The following is a 25,923-nucleotide window of genomic DNA, read 5'->3' on the forward strand; positions in this document are numbered from 1 at the left end:
ATACAGTTTTTGTTTTGTTTTGATTTTTTTAAATGGTCCTGGAGATTGAACTTAAGGTGTTGGGGAATAATCTTTTTGAACACTTTGAAGATGTGTCATTCTGATTGGTTCAATAAAAAGATGAACAGCCAATAGCTAGGCAGAGATTTCAGGCACCCAGGATGCTGGGAAGAAGAAGAGGAAGTCACCAGCCAAGCAGAGAGGAAACAGCATGAACATACAGAGGAAAGGTAATAAAGCCATGAAGCAGAAAGTAAATTAATAGAAATAGGTTAATTTAGATTAAAAGAGCTAGTTAGAAACAAGCCTAAGCTACTGGCCCAATTTTCATAATTAATAAAAAGTCTCCATGTGGTTATTTGAGAGCAGGCTTGCGGGACAGAAAAGGCCTCCAATATTAAAGTTTTATTCATGGTAGACAGGTGCTTGACTACTAAGCTATGCCCCTGGTCTTTTTTTCATTTTTCATATTGGTTATAGAGTGTCACTAAGTCCCGGATGGACTTGAACTCAATCTATAGCCAAGGTATGTCTTGAATTTGTGATCTTCCTGTTATAGCCTACTAAGTTTCTGGGATTACAGCCATGCACCAGGCCTAGCTCAATTTGTTTTTATAATATTAAATTAACTTCAAAATTCTTTTAAGGTTGTTTCTATATTATTTATTTATTTTTGGGTTTTTTTTTTTTTTTTTTTTTTTTTTTTGAGACAGGGTTTCTTTCTGTAACCCTGGCTGTCCTAGAACTTGCTCTGAAGACCATACTGGCCTTGAATTCAGAGATCTGCCTGTCTCTGCCTCCCAAAGGTGTGTGCCACCACTGTCCAGCTAAAATTCTTGAAAGTATGATATTATGCAGATTTAAATCCAACAAGAAAGGCTCATATGTAATATTACTAATATTTTTATATTGTGTCTTAAAGTATTTATTTTCAAATTATCAAATACACACAATAATAATCCTATGTTTTATTGTGTCCTTTATTTAAGGAATGCTTGTCTTGTAAAAGCCTGTCAATAGCTGCATGAAAAAAAAAAGTATTTAAAAAACTACTATCCTTCTAACAGGATCAATCAGATCAATCATACTAAAAGACTAGCATCACGCCAAGCACATTGTCAGTTATCAATAAGAGAATACTACTTGTTGTCATTGATGTTTGTTGTTTATACTATTATTGCCTCAGTTAACTTTAACATAATAGTAAAGAATATAAAAATCATCCTTACTTACACATAATACTAATAGTTCCAAAATTATTTACACACTTTCAAGTGTTTCCCCATTTTGATGTAACTGGATTAACCACATTAAAAATGGAATTCTGCAATAGGTAGCTACAGTTTTCAGATTTTCAATGATGTTCATTTACAAAACTAAAATCCTCTTTGTAACTGGGGGGCTCCTGAAATTGACAATCTATTTGCTACATAAATAAAATTGTTCCAATATGGATCAATAGCATGTGCATACAGCAGGTAAATTCAGACCTAGAAAGAAGACAGACTACTGTCTTATTAATATTTAACATTAGATCAATTATTAAAGCCAATGTTTTATCATGAAATCTGTCAACATTTTTAGTAAATGCTTATAAACAATATGAAGACAATGTAAGAATGTATGTATTCAAGTCAGTGCACAAAATTCTATATATTTTACAAAGTAAAAAGATGTTATGTTCATAACTCAGAAGTATTTTTTGAAGTCATAAATGTATGCTCCTGTGTTTATAGCAGTAACTTTATGAGAATAATTTTAAAAGAAAAGAAAAATAAGCACTATGGACATCAGCTCACTGGTAGAATGTCTGCCTAGCAAGTAAAACGTCCTAGATTTGGTCAATACACAAATAAATAAATTAGCATCATTGTGGTTCAAAGTTTCTGGTTAAAATTCACACATTAAAAAAAATAAAACAAGAATTAAGGATCTGAATAGATGGCTTAGTGGTTTAATCATGTGTGCTGTACAATCACGATCCCTGTAACAAGCCAGGCAGGATTTCACACATGCCTACAGCCCCAGTATTGTGGGGGTCAGAGACAAGAGAATCACTGGCGCTTGCTGACAGTAGCTAAAAATTAATAGCTCCACGCAGATAGTGATAAAGAAGGACACCCAATGTCCTCTCCTGGCCTCCATACATCCACCTGAAAATTTACTACACACACATGCACACACAAAAAAATTATCAAAAAATAAAAGTGACATACTATATAAAACAGTAAACTGTGATCTAGGTGTATGTTGTATTAATGACTTACAAAATACATAGAAGTCAAATATTATATTTATAAATATTCAGTGTTTTTTAAAATGTTATTTAAATATAAAATATTTCAAAGCATAACTTAAACTATAGCATATGGATTACTGTCAGATCCTGATTAGCCAATCCCATCATTTTCAGAGCATTTGATATCTAAATTGTTCCCCAATTCTAGCTGACCCAAGAATGAATAACCAGCTGATTAACAAACAAAGTAGTTTAGGAAAATATGATAACCATATTCTAAAAAGCCAGGCCAGAAATCTAATCTTTATTTCATCTATGATGAACCGTAACCATTAGCTAAAAATTTTACTGAATATCTCAGCCATAAGAACATCAAAATCTGTGATAGAATCCTTACCTCTGGGATTATTGGTGCAGGCTTTTTCTTGTCCAGAGATTTTGGCTTTAAAATGACCTTCTCTACATCCAGCATTCCTATTGGTGTGTTTGGCTTAAATTTGATGAGATTCTCTTCAGCAGACAGTAAATCAATTGCATGACTTGATGGGTTTAAGTGATACTGTGCGCAGAGGTACACGAGCAAGTCCATCATTGGCTTACTGTAAAACAGGAGGAACAATGTCTTTAGAGTCTAACTCAACCGACTGTGAAACTTGACTGTTTTGAGATCTACTCTGGTCCTGTTTGTCTTCAAGACATAAAGCAAGGCTACAACGTAAGAGTTGTAGGAGCAACTTAAAAATCTCATGATTAGGAAGACAAAATCCTCATAGATTAAAGGCAGTGGGTAAAGGTTTGAGATCTTAGAGGCTAGTATTGGTTCAACGATTCTCTACACATTTTTATTTGCCAAGTTTTTTACATATAAATTATAGGAGTCCTTCCTTACCCAAGAATAGTCACTTGATTTTTAAGACAGTCCTCAATATTATAACTTGCAGCTTTTAGCTCATGAACTGGCTACATTCCAAAGCTCAAATGGAACAAAATACAATATTCTGGGTTTTAAAGTACATGCATGTACATGTGTGTATATGTGTATGGGTGTGTGTACTATATATTAGTGAACAAATATATGAGGCCCCCAAACTTAGAACAAATCCTGTGGGTTCTTGCATTACTCAAAGAATACTTATTCATTATTTCCTAGGTCCTGCTGTCATTGTACAAACACTGTTACATGCCTGTTCTGAAAGTTCTAATACTCTATTTGGCAGTCAGGACCACGTGGCAATGATTATACTTTATAGTCCACTTACAATCTGCCAGTGCCTAGGCTAGTGTCAACTCACTACGTACCCACAGTCAGGCCTCAGCCTTGGGATTCTCCTGCCTCAGCTTCTCTAGTGCTAGGATTACAACTGGGTGCCATTATGCCTACTTTCTATTTACTGCTTGTAAAATTGAGATTTTTAGGGCACATCATGCTTGGTTGGTGCCATAAGTTGTTAATATAATGTCTTGGGCTGCTTTTTTGTTATACTGGCTGATTGAGGTCTATGTGGCCTGTAGATTGTATGGCCTACAAAGCTTAATACTTTTATTACCTGGCCCTTGATATAAAAAGTTGATGGGCCCTCATGTAAAGCAGTAGAAGTATATGTCTGAGTTCATATGAAATAATGGCCCACAGGAGAATGCAGGACTGATTTCTACCCAGGAAAAACTTCAGCAGGATTCTTGCACACTCAGCTTGGCGTTCAGAGTACCTCTGAGCTTGGGGCTCCCCTTTCTTGGGTAGCACCTGCTGACACACAATTCAGTTTTCTTTTCCACTAACAGAACACTGTGGTCTTGTCTTTCTTAATTGGCAGCCCTTTAGAAACAGGAAATTACAAAGTCTTTTGTATCACGTTTTCCTCAAAGGCCTGGTGATCCTGAACCATTCCCACTTAAGACAAAGGCATGAAGACATGCACACAGAAGTCCTGTTTCTTACTTCATGGGCGGAGGTAGAGCTTCATGGACTTTGCTCAGGGAAATCTAAGAGCAGCCACCCCCCTTGTTTGGGGGAAAATGTAAATGCCAGCAAAAATGATTTTCCAATTATTCAACATGAACCCAGCTACTAGCCTTCAGGAAGCCTGTCAGGGAAATGAGGCTAGGACACTCACCATTGAGCTTTCCATGTCAAATTCAGTACACCCGTCAATACAGTGCTTCACCCCTGTCTGTCCAAACTGCAGCTCCAGGTCTGTGACCTCTTTGATTTAGTCTTTAGAGAAACAGTCTCCTAGAGGAGAGCTGAAGGGTCAGCTGTCACCATGTGGACCTTAGGTGACATACCACTTCTTTCCCTAGATTTTCAAACCATCCCCTGTATTTTGCTTGGTTTTAACCCCCACGACATTCCAATCTCTATGCTTTGAAGAGCTATATCTCTCTCCCCAACTCACCAACCTGTGGATTGAACCCAGGGCCTTACGCTACACCCATCTCACAAGAGGTATAGCTTTGCCCCCCCCCCCCCCACCACCATGTACAAGCAGCATTCCAGCGTATGATAAATGACTAAATCAGTAACTGACTGCATGTTGCAGTGTGCAAAGCCTGGATTTAGAGAGATAATAAACAAAAAAGAATACACAGACTCTCATTCCTAAATGCTGGGGATGGGGAGGGTAAGAGGGATTGTTTTAATTGGAAAAAAAGGCATTAAACAGAGACTTAGAGAGAACCAGTGAGCTGGGGAAATTTCACATGTCAGCTCTACCTGGAATGCCAAGGCTCCTGGATGCAGAGTATTTAAAAAAAAAAAAAAAAAAAAGATAGTTATAATCTAACAGTGTTTTTAAAGCTTCTCTGAGAAAGACCTGAGATTTTATAGAGTGAGATTTAAAAGGCCATGAGAACAGTTAGTGGATTACAGCAAAAATTTACGTGGGTCATTTAGCATGTACCTGCAAAGCTAGAATGTTGTCAGTCTGGAGGCCTGGACTAAATCCTGAAGGAAGGAAGGAGAAAAGTGGGAGGGGAGAATACCACACCTGGGAAACTACATCAAGTCACTAAGGGGACTGCAGATTCCTCGGGAATTGTGATCGGGACTCTGGCCATTTTGACCCAGACCTGATCTAGGATCCATGCACACCTAGATGTGGTCACCTCTCTCAAAGGAGCCCGGCTTGGCAATCGTTATTCCCAGGACCTGAATGGAAGCACAGACTGAAGGCAATGCTGATACATGAGGACTACAGAGGACCAGCCAATGGCTATTTCTTCCTGGGCAATTCTGCTTGAAGAGCAATGTTACACACACACACACACACACACACACACACACACACACACACACACACACAGAGACAGAGACAGACAGACAGAAACAGACAGACAGACAGAGACAGAGAGACAGAAACAGAGAGAGAGAGACAGAGAGAGAGAGAGACAGACAGACAGACAGACAGAGAGAGAGAATGAGAGCACGCAGGAGCCTCTGAGACTCAAAGGAAATTAGTAAAGCAGCTAAGGAGCGCAGGTACTGAATTACCACTGCCTCACTGATGAGTACATTGGCCTCCTCTCCCCCTTAGCTCCAGATCACTGTGAATTCTGATTTCCCACATTACCTAGTTGCAATGTTACTATTATTAATGTTCCTATATTATTATTAATATTTATAGACATTTAGATAAATATTTCCTTAGAAGGCATATTTTAAAAATTTTAGAACTGCCAATGTAAAAAATTTTCTTTGAAAACTCTCTTTGACATGAAAAAAAATCTCTATGAGATTTCCAAGATTTTTTAATAAACAAACAATCACCTTTTGAACCTTTAGTTCATGTTTATTATTTTATTTGAGCTCATATCTACCATTAAAGCTATTTCCACACTACAAACGAAACAAGGAAGTTTAGGAGATCGTATTATACACAGCATCTATAGCAATCACTTGGATTAGAATCTTCTCACTTTCCAATCCAGAGTTTCCAGCTACGTTTTGGCATACTCATGATCCCAGGCAGTGTCCACAGTGGTGCAATGGATGGTTTAGAACAGGCCATCAGCTTTGTGCTATAATTTTACTGTAAAGATCAAAGACTTCATCAAATCCTTCCTAAATCCTCTGGGACCCTTTCCGTATCTGGGACACAGAGTAGTAGTAATCTTAACCTGGTTTTGATAACGATGGTTAGAGTTTCTATTTCTGTGCTTTAAAGATCCAGCTGGATATCAAAAGACACAGGTCACGAGGCAATGAAGGGCTCCAAGAACAGCAAGACGTGCGAAACGGCATAGGTGGGTTTCCAAGCTTCCCCATGTTTAAACAAGGCCATCTGCCAACAGGGTGCCTAGGTAACTTTTCCTTCAGTCTGGGAGAGCTGAGCAAAAGGGTGCTCAGATTCTTCCTGTACCTTTTCAATCTGCTCCAGTCTCTAACAATGTATCTTATGCAATTTCAACAAATCCTCAAACTGCTTTGAGTGGAATTGTTTCCAAATGCACACCAACAACTGAGTAAGATCTATGCTGTGTTAGCCCTTCCAGATCCAAACGTATTCAGAGGATGAAAGAGTGCTAACTATCGTGCATCCAAGATGGCGAACACAGCTCATCATGGCGTTAGGAATGGCTAACTGTGCTAGAGAGACTAGGAGACTAACACAACCAGCAAGGCCTGAAGACAGCTAAACTGGGAAGTGATTTCATATCAAACACTAAAGACAGATGAAGAAAAAGGCTTTTTTTTTCCTTTGAAAACCATCATTTTATGCTGTGGTTTACCTGATCATTTACCTTTCATGCCATTTCCAGAATAAATTATAAATAATTGCCTTTAATTTAAAAAAGAAAAGCCCTGGCTGGGTAGTGGTGGCACACACTGTTAATCCCAATACTTGCAAGGCAGAGGCGGGCAGATCTCTGTGAGTTCGAGGCCAGACTGTACTACAGAGTGAGTTCCAGGACAGCCAGGACTGTTACAGAGGGAAACTCTGTCTTGAGGGGAAAAAAAAGAAAGAAAGAAGGGGAGAGGTTGGGGAACTCGAGACTGACCCTGTGATTTAAGAAGAAACCTATCACAACTTCAAGGTGCACTCTAGAGCTAAAGAAACCGAGGCAGGAGGACTGGAAGTTCAAAGCCAACCTGGGCCACAGATCAACGTCTCTACACTAACAACACACATACACAAACTATCACACCCAAATAGAAACAATCTAACAGAAAAAGAATATACCCACTAAATATAACACACACACACACACACACTCCGTTGTGGTATGGTTTGTCTTGGTTATCAACTTGAATGAATTTGCAATTGCCAGGAGAAACAACAGAGTGTATCTTGGAGAGCTTTGCTCATACTAAAAGTCCTGTAAGTACTACATTGATTCTTGGAGGTGGTGTTATGCTTTTCTTCAAAGGTGAGGTGAGAAGGTCACAAAACAGTCGCTGTTTGTCCAAGTGTACACACTAAGTCTCCTAGAAGTAGGAATAGCAACTGGAGAAGGAAATCAAAGCTAGGAAGAGAAGCAGAGAAACTGGGAATTCGTTAGAAACTGACGGAGTAGTGCAGAGAGACTCCTCCAAACACAGCTCAGCTCTCAAAATGGCGACATCAAAGGGAAATTTACAGACGAGGACCAAGGTCAGTCGCTGCATGGAAAATAACGAAAAAGGATCAGAGAGGGGATGAAATTCTCACTTTGCTGGCTAGTTTTATGTCAACTTGACACAAGCTGAAGTCATCAGAGAGGAGGGAACGTCAATTAAAAAAAATGACTCCATAAGTTCCAGCTGTAGGCAAGCCCGTGAGCAGCTTCTTAATTAGTGATGGATGGGGGAGGGCCCAGCCCATTGTGGGTGGGGCCAGCCCTGGGCTGGTGGTCCTGGGTTCTATAAGAAAGGAGGCTGAACAAGCCATGAGGAGCAAGCCAGTACGTAGCACTCCTCCATGGCATCTGCTCTTGCCTGCAGGCTCCTGCCCTGCTTGAGTTCCTGTCCTGACTTCCTTCAGTGATGAACAGTGATTTGGAGGTGTAAGCCAAACAAACCCTTTACTCTTCAAGTTGTTTCTGGTCATGGTGTCCCATCACAGCAATAGGAACCCTACCCCAGCACTGAGCAAACCAGCCTGGAAGAATTCTTGTGGTTTTATGTTGTTGTTTCACGTGTTCTTTTGAGATAGGGTCTTACGTAGCCCAGGGTGCCCACAAAGTTGCTACTTGGTTCAAGATGACTTTGAACGTCTTATCCTCCTGCCTCTGGTTCCCAGGTGCTGACTACAGACCTGGTTTTATTTAACAGTTTTTAATTAAAGGAAAAAACATGAAAATGTGAACTTTTGAATTCTGGGCTCCATACTTGTTTTGTTTTAACATAAGCTGATTCACAATGGTGTAGCCTGCCATTTTCATCAGTCTACTTCTTTCCAATAGGTGGCACTCTATTCCATGTAAATGCTCTCAGTTGGCTGCTGACCTGCCCTGTACCAGTCAGAACTGCTCTCAGGGGTCCTGGAGAAAGCATCAATTGGCCACATGTTTTATGTAAAATCTCTCTGGTCATTTAACACAAAAACCCCAGAGAAGTCAGCTAATGTTTTTGAGTTCACACAGTAAGCCATGGTGCTAAGCGTAATTTCTAGCAGGGTTTTCTATTTTGAAGTTTGGTGTGGAATTTTTTTCCCATAAGATTTTATAAGACTTTTCCCTTTTGCAGTTACAAAGATATGATACGGTAAGTCTTCCCATTAGCTAACCCCTTTAATAAATAGAATATACTTTACTATTTGTACATCTTTTGTGCTTATTGACACCTTTTAAAATAATGGCTCATCAGTACCTGGAACTGTTAAGACAGCTTTATCACACTCTTAGTATTCCTCACATCACACTCCTATGGTGCTCCAAATTACACTGGGAAAAGCCCCACACCGCACTCTAAAATACCTAGAAAAGTAGGTAAAAAAAAAAATCACAGAATCATACTAAGATAACTCAGAATCATACAGTGGTTTTCTACCATCAACATTTCCAATAATCATCAGTCCTCTAATTGAAAGGCTCATAAAAATGACCACACACGGTTAGCTCTTGGGTGGTAAGACTATTAGTAGTGCACTGCTACATTAAAACCTGACAGCAGATAAATTCCAACTTGCAAAACTTGAACCCTAAACAAAATTTTTTAAAAATTAGAAACAGTTCCTTTAGGGCATTCCTACCATGATCTCTACTTGGAGAGAGTGGCTCAGCAGTTAAGGCTGTTCTTCCAGAGGACCCAAGTTTGGTTCCCCAGATCCGGAGGACCTGATACTTCATTCTGACCTCCACATGCACCTGTGCTCACATGTACATGCAGGAGCTTGTGTACACACACACACACACACACACACACACACACACACACACACACACAGAGAGAGAGAGAGAGAGAGAGAGAGAGAGAGAGAGAGAGAGAGAGAGAGAGGTTAAAGCCAAAAAACTTTGCTTTTTTTTTTTTAAAGATAAATATACAGAAAGCAGAGCATGAAACAATATATTCTACTGCATGAAGAATCACGAGGGTGGAAGTGAGATGAAACAGGTGATTCTGGGGATATCAGGAAGTTTTTGTATAAAGTGTCATATGAGCCTATATAAGCTAACTGGAGAAACTGACAGCTGGTAAGTCCTGCAGAGGGTTGGGAGTGGTGTTTATAAAGGTACTGAGGTTTAAAAAAAAAAGTGTCTGTCAAAGAGCAAAGAGTCATGTGGTAAAGCTTAAGATATATAAGAGAGGTTAGGGAAGGAAAAGCTTACTTAATTTCAGGGGAGAAATTAACATATCCCAATCTCCGAGTTTGGTAGTTTGGACTTCCTTAATTTAGTATTAAATTGCCATTGTTACACAGACTGAGAGGTCTTTCAGTCCCAGAAGTCTGTGTGCAGAGCAGTAAAGGGAGACAGGCTAGGTGAAGGGATCAGCTCCCTATAGAAAAGACCTTGAGGGTATGACTCAGTGATACAGGACTTACCTGATGCTGGTGTCTCCCCATCATTTCCCCACCACTAAAAATAGAGCCAATCTGTGCCAAGCAGTGATAGTATTTCATGTAATCCTAGCAATATATGATGTGTTATTTAATCCTAACAATTCAGGCACAAAACATTTTCATAGATAAGTAAATGCCACACACCAACAATAGCTGGGCTCAGACACACACAAAGGTCGATGGATGGAAAATTACTCAGGTTTTAGGAAGGGAGAAGCCAAAGAGCTGGAAGGCAAAAGGTGTGAGAAGTTCTACAGTCCTGGTAAGAACACACATCGCAAAAATGATTCAGAACCTTTAAGTCATATACAAAGAAAACTCAGACCCAAGGAAAATGAAGACAGGGCATCATAAACCCAGTCATAAATTAGACTAAGAAGCAGAGGGGGGACAAATTGAAGTCGAGAAAATGAAAGCAGAAAACCAAGGTGTTTAAAAGACTGCACGAGGAGGCCTACCATCTCAGCACTGGGGCAGTTTAAACCCAGTGAGATCCCACAGCAGCTCTCAGGACAGAGGACTCAGGATGTATCTTCCTAGAGCGCCTGTGGCAAGTACATGGTCTGAGACTATTTTGAGTGTGCAAGACCATGGTTCAAAACCAAGTCTAAGGGCCTGGGATAAGAGCAGATCCTAGACAGAAAAGACCACAATCCAGTGCAATTATTGGGGCATGCCAGAAGAAAGGTGCGCCGGTGATGAAGCGTGCGGGTGACGAAACCAGCCTTACTTGTATGTATGCCTTAGAGAAAAGCAGGAAAACTGAACTGCTGCTGCCTGGGCTTTACTGCCTCAACTACGTCAATACCCATTGCTGTTTTATGGCGTCAATGCTATGATGTCAGAGTACTGACTTGATGGTCACTGTCTGCAACTTCCTCCCCAGAAGAGTGCAGGATAGGTAGGAGTCCACCAGGGGAGTCACAAGTATAGCCACTTCATAAATAGGGTTCAATGAAGAAACGAGAAAGCCTGAAACTATTTTCACCACAAAAACAAGACTTACTAGGACTTGAGAATATAAGACATAATTAAGAATTACTTCATAAGGCTGAATTTATTTTCAGCAATGTTTATAATGTTATAGTGTCACATAAGATTTTGATTCATCTAAAGTTATGGTTCTCCTGAATGAGAGTTTTACAGAAAGCCACCGTCGTCGAATGTGATGACCAACACAACGCTTACTTCTTTTGCCACGCACACCCACACTCACGCTACTCATGCCATGCTAAGGTCAAGCTAAGGTTCTGATTCTAACACACGCTCCTGGATAATACCCCAAGGGTGAAGGTACAAAGTGTGTGAGATCAAGGATATAGTTCATGTAACTTTCCACTTCCGGACGAAATGGAAACTTACAAGTGGTTTTGCTCCATCTTCCCGTCTTTTTTGTAAGTATGCAAAAGCATCAGCCTCCTAAATCAGATCTTTGTCCCTTGCTAGTTTAAGTTTGATTTTCTATTTCTATTCGATGCACCCATGTTCATGGAATTAAATCAGCGAATTGAAGGAAAAAAATCCCTAATGTTGCATATAGATCTATTTGTTTGGGTAAGTAAGAAAATGCTCCATTTTAAGCCAACCAACTCTTCCATCAGAGCAGCAGCCTGAAGGGGAAACAAGAAGGGAAGGAGAGAGGGAAGGACAGCCTGGGCTGCAGGCTCTGGCTTTGGAGCCTTGACTTGCAAATAAAATATCAGGACAGGGTTACTTCTAACATCCATCAATAAAGAACGAGATGCATAAAAATTCCAAATTGTAATCACTGACCTGAGCTGGCAGACTGCACAGCCTTGATATTAAAACTCCCTGAGAGATTTACTATGTTTGCACTTGCTTTAAAGAAATAGACAACAACTGAATAACAACAGATGTATTTTGTCAGAGATCAAAAAATGAAAACCTGTGTCACAGAAGTCTCAATGGTGGCAGAGAAAAGTGGGGGCCTGGTATTTCCGCTGCGCAGCGTACCTGCCATGAACAGTAGTAGATTTGAGAATATCTCCAGGCAGGACCACTGTGAGCTCAATGTCTTTATCGACCACATTTTCATCTTGCTCCGTGATGCCAGCAGCCGGTTCTAGAGGCTCCCCAGCAGAAGGGACACCCATGCCCTTTGTCTCGGCAGGAGGGAGTGGTGCCTTCGCTTTTGATTTCCTCCTAGAATAAAAAGAAAACCAGGAAAATAAAATATCTTCAAAGAAGCTTTCTAGTATTACCTAATCTCATAAAGACCCCAAACCTAAGCTTAGGTTATTCTCACATCCAGGATAATCATAATTTGTTAATAAAAAGGCATGAAATATAAATAGCCAATGAACACATGAAAAATGTTCATCACCAGCCATCTGGTAACCAATCTAAAAGGACATTGGGGCTGGGGATTTAGCTCAGTGGTAGAGCACTTGCCTAGCAAGCACAAGGCCCTGGGTTCGATCCTCAGCTCAAAAAAAAAAAAAAAAAAAAAAAAAGGACATTGATCCCATCTCATCCTACTCAGAATGGTAACAATAAACGATGCCAAGAACCACAGATAAAGGAGCCCTTACAAATACTAAGGGGGACTGTGAACTAGTCAAACCACTTCGGAAACCTGTATGAAGGTTCTGGGTAAAAAACAAAACAGATGGACTGTATGACCCAGCATGCCATTCCCAGGTATTCACTCAAAGGACTTTAAGACAACATATCACAGAGATCCTTCTTCAAGGATAGCTACTGCACCACTATTTACAATAGCCACACTGCAATCACCTTAGGTGTCCATCAACAGGAATGCATAAAGAAAGCAGGTATATATACACACAACAGCATTTTATTCAGCTATAGATTGGAATTGTGTCACTTTCAATAAAACTGATATGCAACTGAAGATTTTAATATTTAGTGAATTCTGACTCAGAGACAAATAATGCATACTTTTGCCCATTTGTAGACCCTAGCTTTTATATAGATGCACAAAACCATTTTTGTGTGTATGACCTAAAAGTAGAAACAACTGTCTACGTGAATGAAGGTGACCACTAGGAGAGGGGGAAGAGAGAGGAAGGGATATGGGGGCAAAGAGAGAATGGCATTATATGTCTGTATGTACGAAAATGTACTTATGAAACCCAGAGCTATCTGCATATAATGAATATACACTTTTTTTAAAAGACACAATAAAATCTATATTGGCCTTCAGTAAATGTTCATTTCTATCAAATTAAGTATACCATTTCTCTTCTTTGATGTGGTAACATTAACAATGTCTCAGGATGGACTACTGTACTATACACTTCATAATGGCTCCCCTGAGTCTGCTGTTCTTTCCACATCAGTATGCTCTACTTCTCTACCCAGATAAACCTTAGTTATCCATTATAGTCTAGCTTAGTTTACCCTCCATTCCCAAAAGTGTACACAGAACATCTTTCTTTGAACTGATACAGCATATGCAACTGAATCTCTAAATCTAGCATTTTTTTCCCCTATTTCACCATTACAGGATCATCCCTCTGAATTTATAAGACCATGAAAGAAGAAAGAAAGCTGTAAGTGGCTCTATTTTCTACTGCTTCCTCCTAGCATGGAACAATGAACTGTCTCACTGTAAGGCACTCATCTGGGCGTGGCTATTACCCAGTGGGCATTTTCAGACAAGTTTAACTGAGGCAGGAAAGATCCACCCTGAATGTCGGCACCACCTACCAGAAGGCTAGGGTTCAGCCTGCACAGAGAAGAGGAAGGGAGGGAACACTGGCCCTCACCACTGCCCTAGAATCCTAATATCCCAACTTCCTCGTCATGGTAGACTATACTGACACACTGGGAGCCAAAAGACACTCTTCCCAGCTTCCGTCAGACACTTTGTGGCAATGGTAAAAACCACAAAGTGACTTACCTAACCTTGTGGTTCACAGACCTGTAAAACTGCTTTGTAGCATATGGAAGGCTTGGGAGCTGCAGCCTAGAGAAGCCCAAGAATGGTATGAGCAGCACTGAGTGGGCCATTCAGAACTTCTGAAGCCCAGAATGCCTGCAGAAACACAGGCAGGAAAGATCAGGCTCTGGAGAGGTTTCTGAGATGAACAGGACTCTATCAGGAACTGCGTTAGAGGCCACTCCTGTGGTGTTCTCCAAAGAGTCTGGCTGCATTCTAAAACTTGAGGCGGAAAGCAAGGGACTGCGTTATTCAGCAGAGCAATTTTCAAGACAGCAAAACATTCAGACTGTGGTCTAGTGTTTCCTCAATCTATCTACTGAGGTTCATGTGACTCTTGCAGCAGAAATTAAAAAGCGTGCAGTCTAGCAAGGAAAGGATCTGGAGTATGGTCAAAGATGCAGACAAGATTAAAAGAGATAAAATAGCACTAGGAGATGCATTAGTGTCGTTAAAAAGAAATGTTGTGCTCTTTACTAGGTAACAGGAAAGATGTCCGGAGGGCAACACTCCACCTATGGAAGGCACCAACTTTTCGAAATGCAAATTCATTTGAAGAGAGAGATCCAGAATTGAAAATACCACAGACAACCTCCCCATATTGAAGGGACTCCCTGCTTATAAACAATTCCGTAGGAAAGGTTATTTCCCTCGTTTTGCCTGGCACAGAATACAAAAGCCAAAGGAACTCTAGAAAAGGAGTCCAGACTGTATCTTGCATTGGCAGTGGGACTGGGGACCATCAGCCACAAGGTGCTAGTTTTACAGGCATATAAAATGCAAAAATTATGGGATCATGGTGGCTTACTGGAAGCTGCTGAGACCAGACAAAGGTAGGTTCCCTGCTTTGAAGGTTCCCTGCTTTGAAATACTGTTGCACACCACTGTGAAGATGATACCTAAGCTGCAGTGAAGAACCTCATTATGTTGGGAATGTCAGAACCATTGAATGTCCACTAAGGAAAGCTGCAGGCATGGTGGGAAGCCAGTCTAAGTGAGAAGCGATGGATGCTATGGATGACAGAACTGAAGGACTTGGTCCGGCCAAGTCAGCTACAGCTCCAAGGATACCAACACAAGCCCCATACCTGGACATGAAACTGGGGATCGGATGTTTTACCTGCTTAGTTTCCTAGTGATTTTGTACAACCTTTCCTTTCTTTACCTTTATTCCTCCTGTTTGGAATATGTGTATTTACACTATCCTGTTGTATATTGGAAGAAATGATAATGTAGTCTTAAAAAGTTTTTTGTTTACAAGGTATCACAGTTAAGAAATTACCTTGGGTCTCATAAGACATGTTGGACTTTTGGACAATGCTAGAACTATTAATATTTTGGGGATTCTTGCAGGTGAACTAAATAAATGTCTTTTGTGTTATGAGATGGCCATGGGCCTTTGAAGACCATGAGTGTGGGGCTATGGCTTAAAAAGTATGATTGTCAGATTGACAAGGGATAGACATGTAATTGGATAATATTCACAATTAACATGGATAGATTTAAAATCACCTAGTAGGAATCACTTCTTGGGTGTCTGGGCTAAAACTAAGATCAAGTGTAGCATTACCTAAGAGACAGACCTGTGGGTAGGCCTGTGAAGTGCTTCCTTCCAGGAAGGTTTACCTGAGGGAGGAAGACCCATCCTTCTGTGGGGGTGCCATCCCAAGGGCTGGGAGCATAAACCAAATAAAAGAAGTAAGGCAAGAAGAGCTGGAACCTGCAAGATCACCTCCCTCTCCTGACTGGCCAAGATGCCGCGGCTCCCCAGCCATGACGGACTAGACTTTCTTACGTTGCTTTTGCTAGGGATTCTGTCACAAGAGGAAGAGTGACAAATAGTTACTTCACAAATCACAAATTGGCTCCAATGAGATTTCAGCGTCGAGAGGACAATGAGGCCATTTGGAAAAAGAAACAGTAGACATCTGGAAAACAATTCCTATAGAAACAAAAGGTGTGGTCTTTTAAAAAAAAATGAAATGTGAATAAAAAGAACTGTAACTAATGACATATATAAAAGTTTTTTCGAGACAGGGTTTCTCTGTGTAGCTTTGTGCCTTTTTCCTGGAACTCACTCTGTAACCCAGGCTGGCCTCGAATTCACAGAGATCCACCTGGCTCTGCCTCCCGAGTGCTGGGATTAAAGGCGTGTGCCACCACCGCCTAGCATATATGTTTTTTTTAATATTTAAATAAAATTAACTTTAATAAAAGTTTGAAATGGGGCTGGAGAGATGGCTCAGAGGTTGGGAGCACTGACTGCTCTTCCAGAGGTCCTGAGTTCAATTCCCAGCAGCCACATGGTGGCTCACAGCCATCTGTAGTGAGATCTGGCGCCCTCTTCTGGCCTGCAGGCGTACATGCAGTATACATAATAAATAAATCTTTAAAAAAAAGTTTGAGACGGCTCCAAGATGAAGAGCACTGGCTACTCTTCCAGAGGACCCGAGACTGATTCCCAGCACGCACATGGCAGCTAGCAACCATCTGTAACTCCAGTTCCAGGAGATGTGACACAGTTCTCTGCTCTCTGTGGGCAGCAGGCATGTACAAGGTGCATGTGCAGCAAAACATTTTACATATAAAAAATTTTTTTTTCAAAACTAATTGCTTTGGAAGAAAGAAAACTATTCATTTCTTTTCAGGAAAAATATAAATTTTAATTCTACATTTCCTGAGAAAATATAAGAGCCACACGAGATAAATATACCATTCTCCAACTCAAGTGTTTTCAAATTTTGTAACTTAGTAACCCAAGCATCTTTTAAGCACTACAGTAAAAAGACAGAAGTAGTTCTTTGTATACTAAGTTATTTAAAGAACTAGTCTTTAACTTTTAGCCATATAATCAGATTTATGTTATATTTAGGGAAGGCTTCTAATTTGCAACAAAATTAAAATTTAAAATGGTTACTATATATTTTTTATTCTATAAGGAAAAACACTACCCTGTTCTATATTTTAATCTGTAGAAACTGACTACTCATATGTAATGAACATTATTTCAATAACAGACAATTTCGGGACCCAATTCAAATAAGCACAAGAGAACTAAAGATGAATGAATCAAATATGACTTTCTAAGGGCATGGCCCACAGGGCTGATGCACATACAAAATTACCATAAAGTCTGATGAAAGGTCAAAGATACCTGCACTGAGTTCTGCCCACAGTCACCACAAGACAATCTAACTTTCCTGAGAAGCAAAAAGTTAAGTATAAGAAATATGAATGCACCAGATTTGGGTGAAGAAATCTAAATATATGAGAAATAATTAGGAATTATATTTCTGGCAGAGAAAACAAATATAGCCACAAAGGAAAATAGTACTTCTTAGAATTGAACACTATGATAAAAATTTTACAGAGAAGAGAAAGGAGATCAGCAAAACAGCTGAAAAATGTAAGATGATTCAATCAAATGGCTTAGTGCAAAGATATTAAGCTTAGGTCAATAACCTACTTACACACAAGCAAAAACTGATCAGAAAGCATAGTGATCAAAAATTCTGCTGGGGATGTCTGTATGCTGTGAATGTGTGCTGCTCTGATCTGGTTGATAAATAAAACACTGATTGGCCAGTAGACAGGCAGGAAGTATAGTATAGGTGAGATAAGCAGAGAGGAGAATTCTGGGAACAGGAGGGCTGAGTCAGGGGTTGTCAGCCAGACATAGAGGAAGCAAGATGTGAAGGCAGAATTGAGAAAAGGTACCAAGCCATATGGCTAAACATAAATAAGAATTATGGGTTAGTTTAAATGTAAGAGCTAGTCAGTGGTAGGCTTGAGCTAATTGCCGAGCAGTTTTAATTAATAGAAGCCTCTGTGTGTTTACTTGGGTCCAAGCAGCTGCAGGACTGGCGGGTGACAGAGATTTGTCCTGACCATGGGTCAGGTGGGACACAGAAAAACTTCAGCTACAAAATTCCCTTTATAATAGTAGAAAAATGAATTAGAAAAGACTCCAAGTTCCCCCAGTTTTGTGAATTACATGTCTTGAAGTTCTCTGGAACTCAAAATCTCCTTTCTTAATAATTGAATCCCCAAAGCCTCTGTCAGCACTACATTACAAACAGATCAAAGCTCACCCCAACCAATCCCATGTGTTGCTTTCCTGGTGTCTGTTGGTACTGATCTCCTCAGTTCCATGTCTCTTTCTATCTACAACCCTTCAAGGTCTAGAGAAGTAAAACTTCCTGAACAGGCTCTCCCCTGGTTACTGGCCCCACCAATACATACATTCTCACAGTTTTGACACTGTGTGAGAATGCTGTCTTGTATCCTAAGGTAGTTGGAATCTGTGATGAAACTCCATCTCTAATTACTACCGTAAGCTAATTAGAGAGCAATCCACAGGCTAATGGAAAGTGCTGTCTACATAGAACTGCTACAAAGAATATCTTCAAGTCTCCTTTTACTGTTGTAAAGAACAAAGCATTTGTCTCATTTTTAAATTAAATATGGAAGTACCTGGGAGACTAAGGCTTGAGAATCCAAAAAGGAAAGTGTAACCGGGTGGTGGTGACACACACCTTTAATCCTAGCATTCTCTCGGGAGGCAGAGGCAGGCGGATCTCTGTGAGTTCGAGGCCTGGTCTACAAAGCGAGTTCCAGGAAAGGCGCAAAGCTACACAGAGAAACCCTGACTCGAAAAACAAAAACAAAAACAAAAGAAAAGAAAGAAAAGGAAAGTGTAAAGACAAACAACACAAGTTACCCGTCACCAAGTAGACGGGTAACTCTGAAGACCACAGCAATGACCACAGCTAAAAATGGCTGAGTAGGAGTGGGAAGGAAGCTCAAAGCGAGCTTCAGAGAATAGAGAGAGTGACTTAGTCCCTGAAGGCAAAGTAGGACTTCCTAGGTAGAGCATGTCCTGCCAGTTAGTGTTGGCCCCAAATGTGAGCCATTCACAGAGTGAGGGTGTCTCTCTCCAGTTCACTTACTCCACCCACCAGAGTCTAATCTAGTGAGAAGAATACCAGGAGAAGACCTGGATTTGGCCTGAATCTTAAATAGCTTCAATACTTTAACTTACATGACCTTTCATTTTTCAGCCGAAGATTTTAAATACTTTTTGTTTAACCTACTGACTCCTCCTGGTGTCAGAGTTTTGATGACATGATATGAATCAGCAAGACAACTGAAGATTACTCAAGCCAAGTAAAAATAGTCAAATATAGATTATAGGTTATCTAAATGCAGAAAAATTCTAGTAGTAGCGAGGGAGAAGAGGAAGATAGGGAGGGAAAGAGGAGAGAGAAGACAGAGGGACATAAGTATTTAATAACTACTGTCTGCAAATATGAGTCTTTATTACCATTTATCTTGTGTGGCACACATATGCAAGCATGTGTGCATGTGTGAGTATAGATGCAGGGACATACAGAGACCCAAGGTTGATGGCAGGAATATTCCTCCATCACTCTCCCACATTGTTATTGAGGCAGTACCTCTCAATCAAATGCAGAGTTCACAGCCACAGCTCATCTTTATAGCCAGCTTGTTCTCAGGATCCCTGCCTCTCTGCTTTCCGGGGCTGGGATTACAGGCAGGCCACCATGCCTACTCAGTGTTTCATTTATGATTCTGGGGACGTGAGCCCCAACCTTTCAGTGTAACCAGTAGGTACTTTAATTGCTGAGCATCTCCCCAGACCCTAGTTTCCAGTAGTGTATTGAAATCATATTTTCATAGCTGAAGAGATGGTATGGCAGTTAAGGCCATAGGTGGCTCTTGTAGAGAACCTAGGTTGGGTTCCCATCCATGTCTGCTATCTCACAACCACATTAACTCCAGCTACAGGGCATCAGGTCGTCTCTTCTTCCTTGCTCTATGGGCACCTGAACTCATGTGAACACAAACATATACATAATTCAAAAATAACAAACATAAATCTTAAAGTGATAGTTATTGTCATTAAAGCCCCTGTGCCATTGGCTGACCGATTTTGATGCTCAGGAACAAATGCACCACACTGAGCAATGAGAAAAGTGCTCCATCACTGAGGTGATCCCCAGCCGTACCCCACACCTGTTAAGAAGAACACTAAAGGATTCTCACAGCAGCTCTTCTTTACCTGTGCCATATAGTGCAGTTACCTGTGCTCATTCAGAGGGGCTGCTAACCTTGGCAAATCTCAGCATTAAAAGATACGAAAGAGAAGAAATATGAAAACATATTTGAGACAAAAACATTTCCCCGGATTAGATGAAAAATCAATCCTTAAAATTAGCATGCCACAGTAAATCACTGTGGAATTACTGATTTTTAATTTGAAAAAAAAATTAATTACATTTATTTACTTAGAAAGAAGTGGGGGAGACACAAACATTCCTGCCACAGAGGCCAACTTGCAGGAGTCAGTGTTCCCCTTCCAATATGTGAGTCCTGCGGATTGAACTCCGATCAGCATGGCAGCAAGTGCTTGTAACAGCTGAGAAATTTTGCTGGCCCCAAATATTGTATTACTTAATGATTTTCATAAAGACAGCTATCATTTCAAATAGCCAGTGCATCACTTCTCTGTGGCAAAGCACCTAGCAGAATCAACTTAAGGAAAGGCGGGAGTTTGTTTTGGCTCAAAGTCTGGAGGTCCATCCTGGTGCAGGCACAGCAGTGCACTAGCTGTCGGCAGAGGGGCTGGTCACATTATGTCTGCCCACAGTCATGGAGTCAAGGAGGTCATAGATGAACACCAGTATTCGGCTTACTTTCTCCTTTTCTCCTTTTCTTACTTTTCTCCTTTATTAATTTGTCTGGGGCCTCAGCCTCTGGGATGGTGCTGTCCACAATCAGGGTGGATCCTCCCTCCTTAGTTAAACCTTTCTGGAAACACCATTACAGACACACCCAGAAGTACTTTCTTAGGCAATTCTAAATCCAGTCTAACTAATCATCACACTCAATGATACATTTTTAAAATACCAAAACCTCAGTTGACTCAGATTTCCACTGGCATCCAACAACTAACACTGGTCTTTTCATCTGATCTAGGGCCTTCCAAATTCTGTGTCCAGGATGATCCTAACTCCATTACGGTCAGAATTGAGACCCATAGAAGATGGAGAAAAAATAGAAATGTAGCAAAATAACAGAATTAAGATCAAATGTCTCTTCTACATTTCAAAGAAAAAGCGAAAATACCATCTGAGCTTCAGCTGTTTGTTGGGAAGTTTTTCAGCTCAATGGGATATCACCTGTGCTTTATTATGCTGCATAATGTTCCCACAGATTTAGCTGCACCGTTATAGACAAAGACATAAAAATAAGACCTAAGACAACAGCTTTTGATTCAGTGCAGTCCACCACCAGAAACCAAACGTAACAATGCTTCCACCTTCCCAACACAAAGTGCCATCAACCATGTGTCTCCCAGTGTAGGTAGTGAGCCCCTCATTCCAAAGAACTGGCAGTGTTTCTGGAGCCCCTAACCTATGCCTCTTCATAATATAGTAAGAACTGGTCTCTCCATCTAGGTGTCATGAGGGAAGAGCAGATTTAGTTAAATAAGACTTGTCCCATGGTGGATACAATGTTGCACTCTGGGGAGAATCATGAATGGTAGAGAGCAAGACTAACTTGACATCAGAAGCAATGTCAATGTGGCTTTGACAAGCAAGAAGGAAAGGCCACAGAAGGAGACCTGCCACTGACTCGGCTGACATTTCTCTTGTCAAGGGCACTCACTGCATTCCCAGGTCTACGCCAATCACTCCAAGCACCATCTCACGGCTGTTCAATCTCTCTACCAGGGATCCTCCATGGGCTTTTTGGTGAAGGCACAATCCACCCTTTTCTTTCTTCACTGTCCCGCCTGTCTCCGATACTGTACTCTCAATGTCAGAGACCCTAGTGTCCACTCTCTGTACTTGCCTAGTCTCTGTTCTTCTTTTTTTTTTTTTTTTGCAGCTGAGGATCGAACCCAGGGCCTTGTGCTTGCTAGGCAAGCTCTCTACCACTGAGCTAAATCCCCAACCCTCCTAGTCTCTGTTCACATCTGCACTCCCCAGTGACTTCATCAACCCCCATGGTTTTAAATGTTATCTACATGTGCATAGCTCTCAAATTCACATCTGCAATCCTCACCTGTCTATTGAGCTCTTTCTTACTGTAATTTCATAATCATATTGAAATTTCATAATCATCCCACTTGAATGTACCATGTGTACCCCCAACTTTACAAAACTCAAGCATTTATTTTCTTCCCCATCTCCGTTTTTATACAAATCTCTCTGTATCTCTGTGAATGAATCCAATTAACCCTTCAGTTAACACAAGCAAAACTGCTAAGCCGATTTTGATTCCTCTTCGTCTCTTATACCTACTTGCAATCCATTACCAAATCCCACAGGCTTTTTTGTCTAAACATCTTGAACCTGTGTTCCTTGCTCCGGAACCTCTGTTACCATCTGGATAATTCATCATCTCAAGTGCCGATACATCTCCTGCTGTCTCTCCTTTCCCTTGAAATCCATTCTTCTCACAGCAGTCGGAATCATTCCCTAATATGTCAACCAGTCTGTTGTATAACTCTGGTCCTCCAATGGCCCTCCTTGCAATGACAATGCATCCTAAGTCCTTTCATTGGCTTGAATGTCCCCTCGGAATGTATTCATTTGGTTTCAGATCATGAGCAACGGCACCTGAGACCGTACAAAGGCAGATTCCTTTTCCAGAACTGTTACCAGCAGAGTCAGGGGTAGGACAACCCACACCTCACAGCCTTCTAAGTGTGTGCTGAACATCTGGGCTAGCCCCAGGAAACCTGGGCTTTCCTATTAGGTCTAGTATCTGTTCCATATATACTGCACACAGGTGTCTTTCCCTTTCTGAAGCAGACCCAGTCCCTGCACAGCTGAGGACCTTGCAGAGCTTACCTCACTCTCAAACATCCCCAAGCACTGTACTGTGAATCGCCAATTCCTTGGGCTCATTCTGACTTTAGATAAAACATTTTCTCCTGAAAATAGGATGTGGGTGGTGACAATGAGATGTGTGTGAATGATCAAATTACCAAATACACATGTAAAAAAGGTCACAGTGAACACCTTATTATATATAATCAGTATATTTAAAAAAATAAAAACCTCCTTTTTGAAGTATTTCCAGATCTCTCAGGAGATGCCAACCCTCAACCCCCCAGCATATCCCTTCACAACAGGACATTGTCCTTATCATGTCTATTACTACTAGAAATCATCTTGCTCATGCATTTACTAGTTTGTTATTCAGTGTTTGGATGAAAGTCCCCTGGAGGTTGGGACTTGGACCATCTCATTCTCTCTGATCCCAGTACAGAATGGGTATTTTCTACACCAAAGCAAGCATCTGCCTAATTAGCATCTAAGTCCCAACAATAAATTCCAATAAAGGACACAAGTCTAGAACAAATAGTGTTATCCAACATCCACAAGAGGAAACCCTTGAATGTGTTAGAAATTATCATGGCTGGATATGGGGATCCAAGAGGCTGAGGCAGAAGTTTGACAATGATCTAGATAATACAGCAAGACCTTGTCTCAGGAGAAGAAAGAAAAGACAGAAGGTGGAAGGAAGGAGAAGGGGGAGAAGAGAGGAGGAAGTGGAGGATGGAGGAAGAGTTGTCTTAGGGTTTCTATTGCTACAATGAAACACCAAGACCAGAAGCAAGTTGGGGAGGAAAGGATTTATTTGGCTTACCCTTCAGCACTGCTGTTCATCATCAAAGGAAATCAGGGTAGGAACTCAAACAGGACAGCATCCTGGAGGCAGGAGCTGATGCAGAGGCCATGGAGGAGTGCTGCCTACAGGCTTGCTCCTTATGCCTTGCTCAGCCTGCTTTCTTATGGAACCTAGGACCACTAGCCTAGGGGTGGCATCACCCACAAAGGGCTTGGCCCCTATCCCTCATATCACTAATTAAGAAAATGCCCTACAGGCTTGCCTGTAGCCTGCTCCTACTGAGGTATTTTCTCAGTTGAGGCTCCCTCATCTGCAGTGACTCTAGCTTGTGTCAAGTTGACATAAAACCAGTCAGCACAAAGAAGAAACACTGTCATCAGTGTCTCCAGATGTGCTAACACATCTTCACACCACCAGTGTGGTAAGTACTAACAGAGGAGCTTCTGCATGGGAAGGTTGGGAGGTGGGGCTGCCTAAGGTCACCAGTGGAGCAGAGTTTTAATCTTAATATTTCTGGTTCTAACGCTAGGCCTCTCAACAGCTATAGCATAGCATTCCTTTGGGAGCTCAAAGAGTCATACAAAACCAAATCAAACCATGAATGAGCAAAGACCAAGTAGCAGAGGAGAAAAGAAAGAGTATAATTCATGAATATCCACCACCAAGCCTTGTTCAGATACTTTTTAAAAATTTTACATTTAATCTCATGAGGCAGTTGCCATTACACTTTAAGTATGGTTTAGAGAAGTGAAGAAAGTTGTCCCAAGGCGCACAGAATGTGGAATGACCACAAATGAATGCCAAACTCTTCAAGCTTAACAAGGGTAATCTAAATAAGGCCTGCCGTGTATGCAGCAAAGCAGATTCCAGATGTGCAGCAACCTCAGCCTCCCCAACAGTGACTGTTTTCTCCTTGTCAGGCTGGGGAAACAGCACTACTCCTGGGTAGTAAAGTCTGGCTGCACTGTCCATAGCCACTGTGTTATCTTTTAGTGTTTCTAAAATATAATGTTTTAGAGGATCATAGGTCCAACCACATTCAAAGGTTTGAGCATGACTTGTTGAGACACTGGAAACAGACCCAAGATCTGCCGAACTTGGCTGAGAGCAGTGGCTGAGCTAGTCTGCAGGCAATGTTTGGTGAGAAGAGTCCGGTGGACAGGACTGACTGCTACTCATGGGGACTGCTACTCATGGGAACTGCTCCTGTCCTCGCACACTTACGGGTCTGTTCTGAGGCTCCCGGGAATTGGAAATCTGGAAAAGCTTCCATGGCCCAGTGCCTCTCTCTCACTTGGCAAACACACTAGGAAAAAGATGAGCTTCTGACAAACTAAAACTGAACAGTTCTGAGCATCTTCTGGGTTGTGTTTCCCACATGCAATTGTTTTACATTTCAGCGCCTGGAATATCAAGGCCCTACCACAGGCCATTCTTCATCCCCTGGGGAATGTACAAAAATCACTAATGATTTCTCTCTGTAACAAACTAAAACCCTGAACCATATTCCAATCATCAAGTCCCAGTTACACGTTTCTGTCCCGTGAGTAATAAATGTCAGTAGTAGCTGAACTTGACCTCCTCTCTCATAAGCTTCCTTTGTACCTTGTCTGCTGCCTTGCATGATGATGTATGTATATGGAGAGGTCAGGGGACTGTCCAAAAGTCAGTCTAAAAGGGCAGTAAGTGGAGCAGGCAAGATGGCTCATGGGTAAAAGCATTTGCTCTATGAGACTAACAAAGGAGTTTAGTCCCCAGAATACACAAAGAGGGAAGGAGAGAACCAACTCCACAACAACCAAGTAAATATTCTTTATAAAACAATAAAAATCAGGGATGGAGGGGTAGCTTAGCGGTTAGGAGTGCTGGCTGCTCTTCCAGAGGATCCAGGTTCAATTCCCAGCACCCACATGGCAGCTTACAACCATTTGTAACTCACACTTATGGGAAGGCAAATAAGGAAGTAAACACACCCATAAGGAAGTAAAACACACACAATATATGGAAGAAAGAATTTTAAAAAATAGAAAAGTACTTTTAAAATTAACAATTAATTAAGTCATAAAATCTGGCTGGTACCACTACTTATTTCTATTAATAAAAACTCAAGGAGA

At 41.0% G+C, this 25,923-nt stretch overlaps 1 protein-coding gene across 3 annotated transcripts in view; it reads right to left on the reverse strand.

Annotated features, from left to right (window-relative positions):
- The window catches only part of Cobll1 (cordon-bleu WH2 repeat protein like 1), a 154,315-nt gene that overhangs the window by 44,356 nt on the left and 84,036 nt on the right, over positions 1-25,923 (reverse strand). For all 3 annotated transcript variants that reach the window (XM_036186458.1, XM_036186457.1, XM_036186460.1), the window contains 2 exons: positions 12,193-12,381; positions 2,637-2,838 (listed from right to left, as the gene is read on the reverse strand). In XM_036186458.1, the coding sequence (XP_036042351.1) occupies positions 2,637-2,838; positions 12,193-12,381 (391 nt within the window). The remainder of the gene's footprint in view (positions 1-2,636; positions 2,839-12,192; positions 12,382-25,923) is intronic.

The sequence above is a fragment of the Onychomys torridus genome, chromosome 4 (assembly GCF_903995425.1).
Source record: "Onychomys torridus chromosome 4, mOncTor1.1, whole genome shotgun sequence".
NCBI classification, from domain to species: domain Eukaryota; kingdom Metazoa; phylum Chordata; class Mammalia; order Rodentia; family Cricetidae; genus Onychomys; species Onychomys torridus.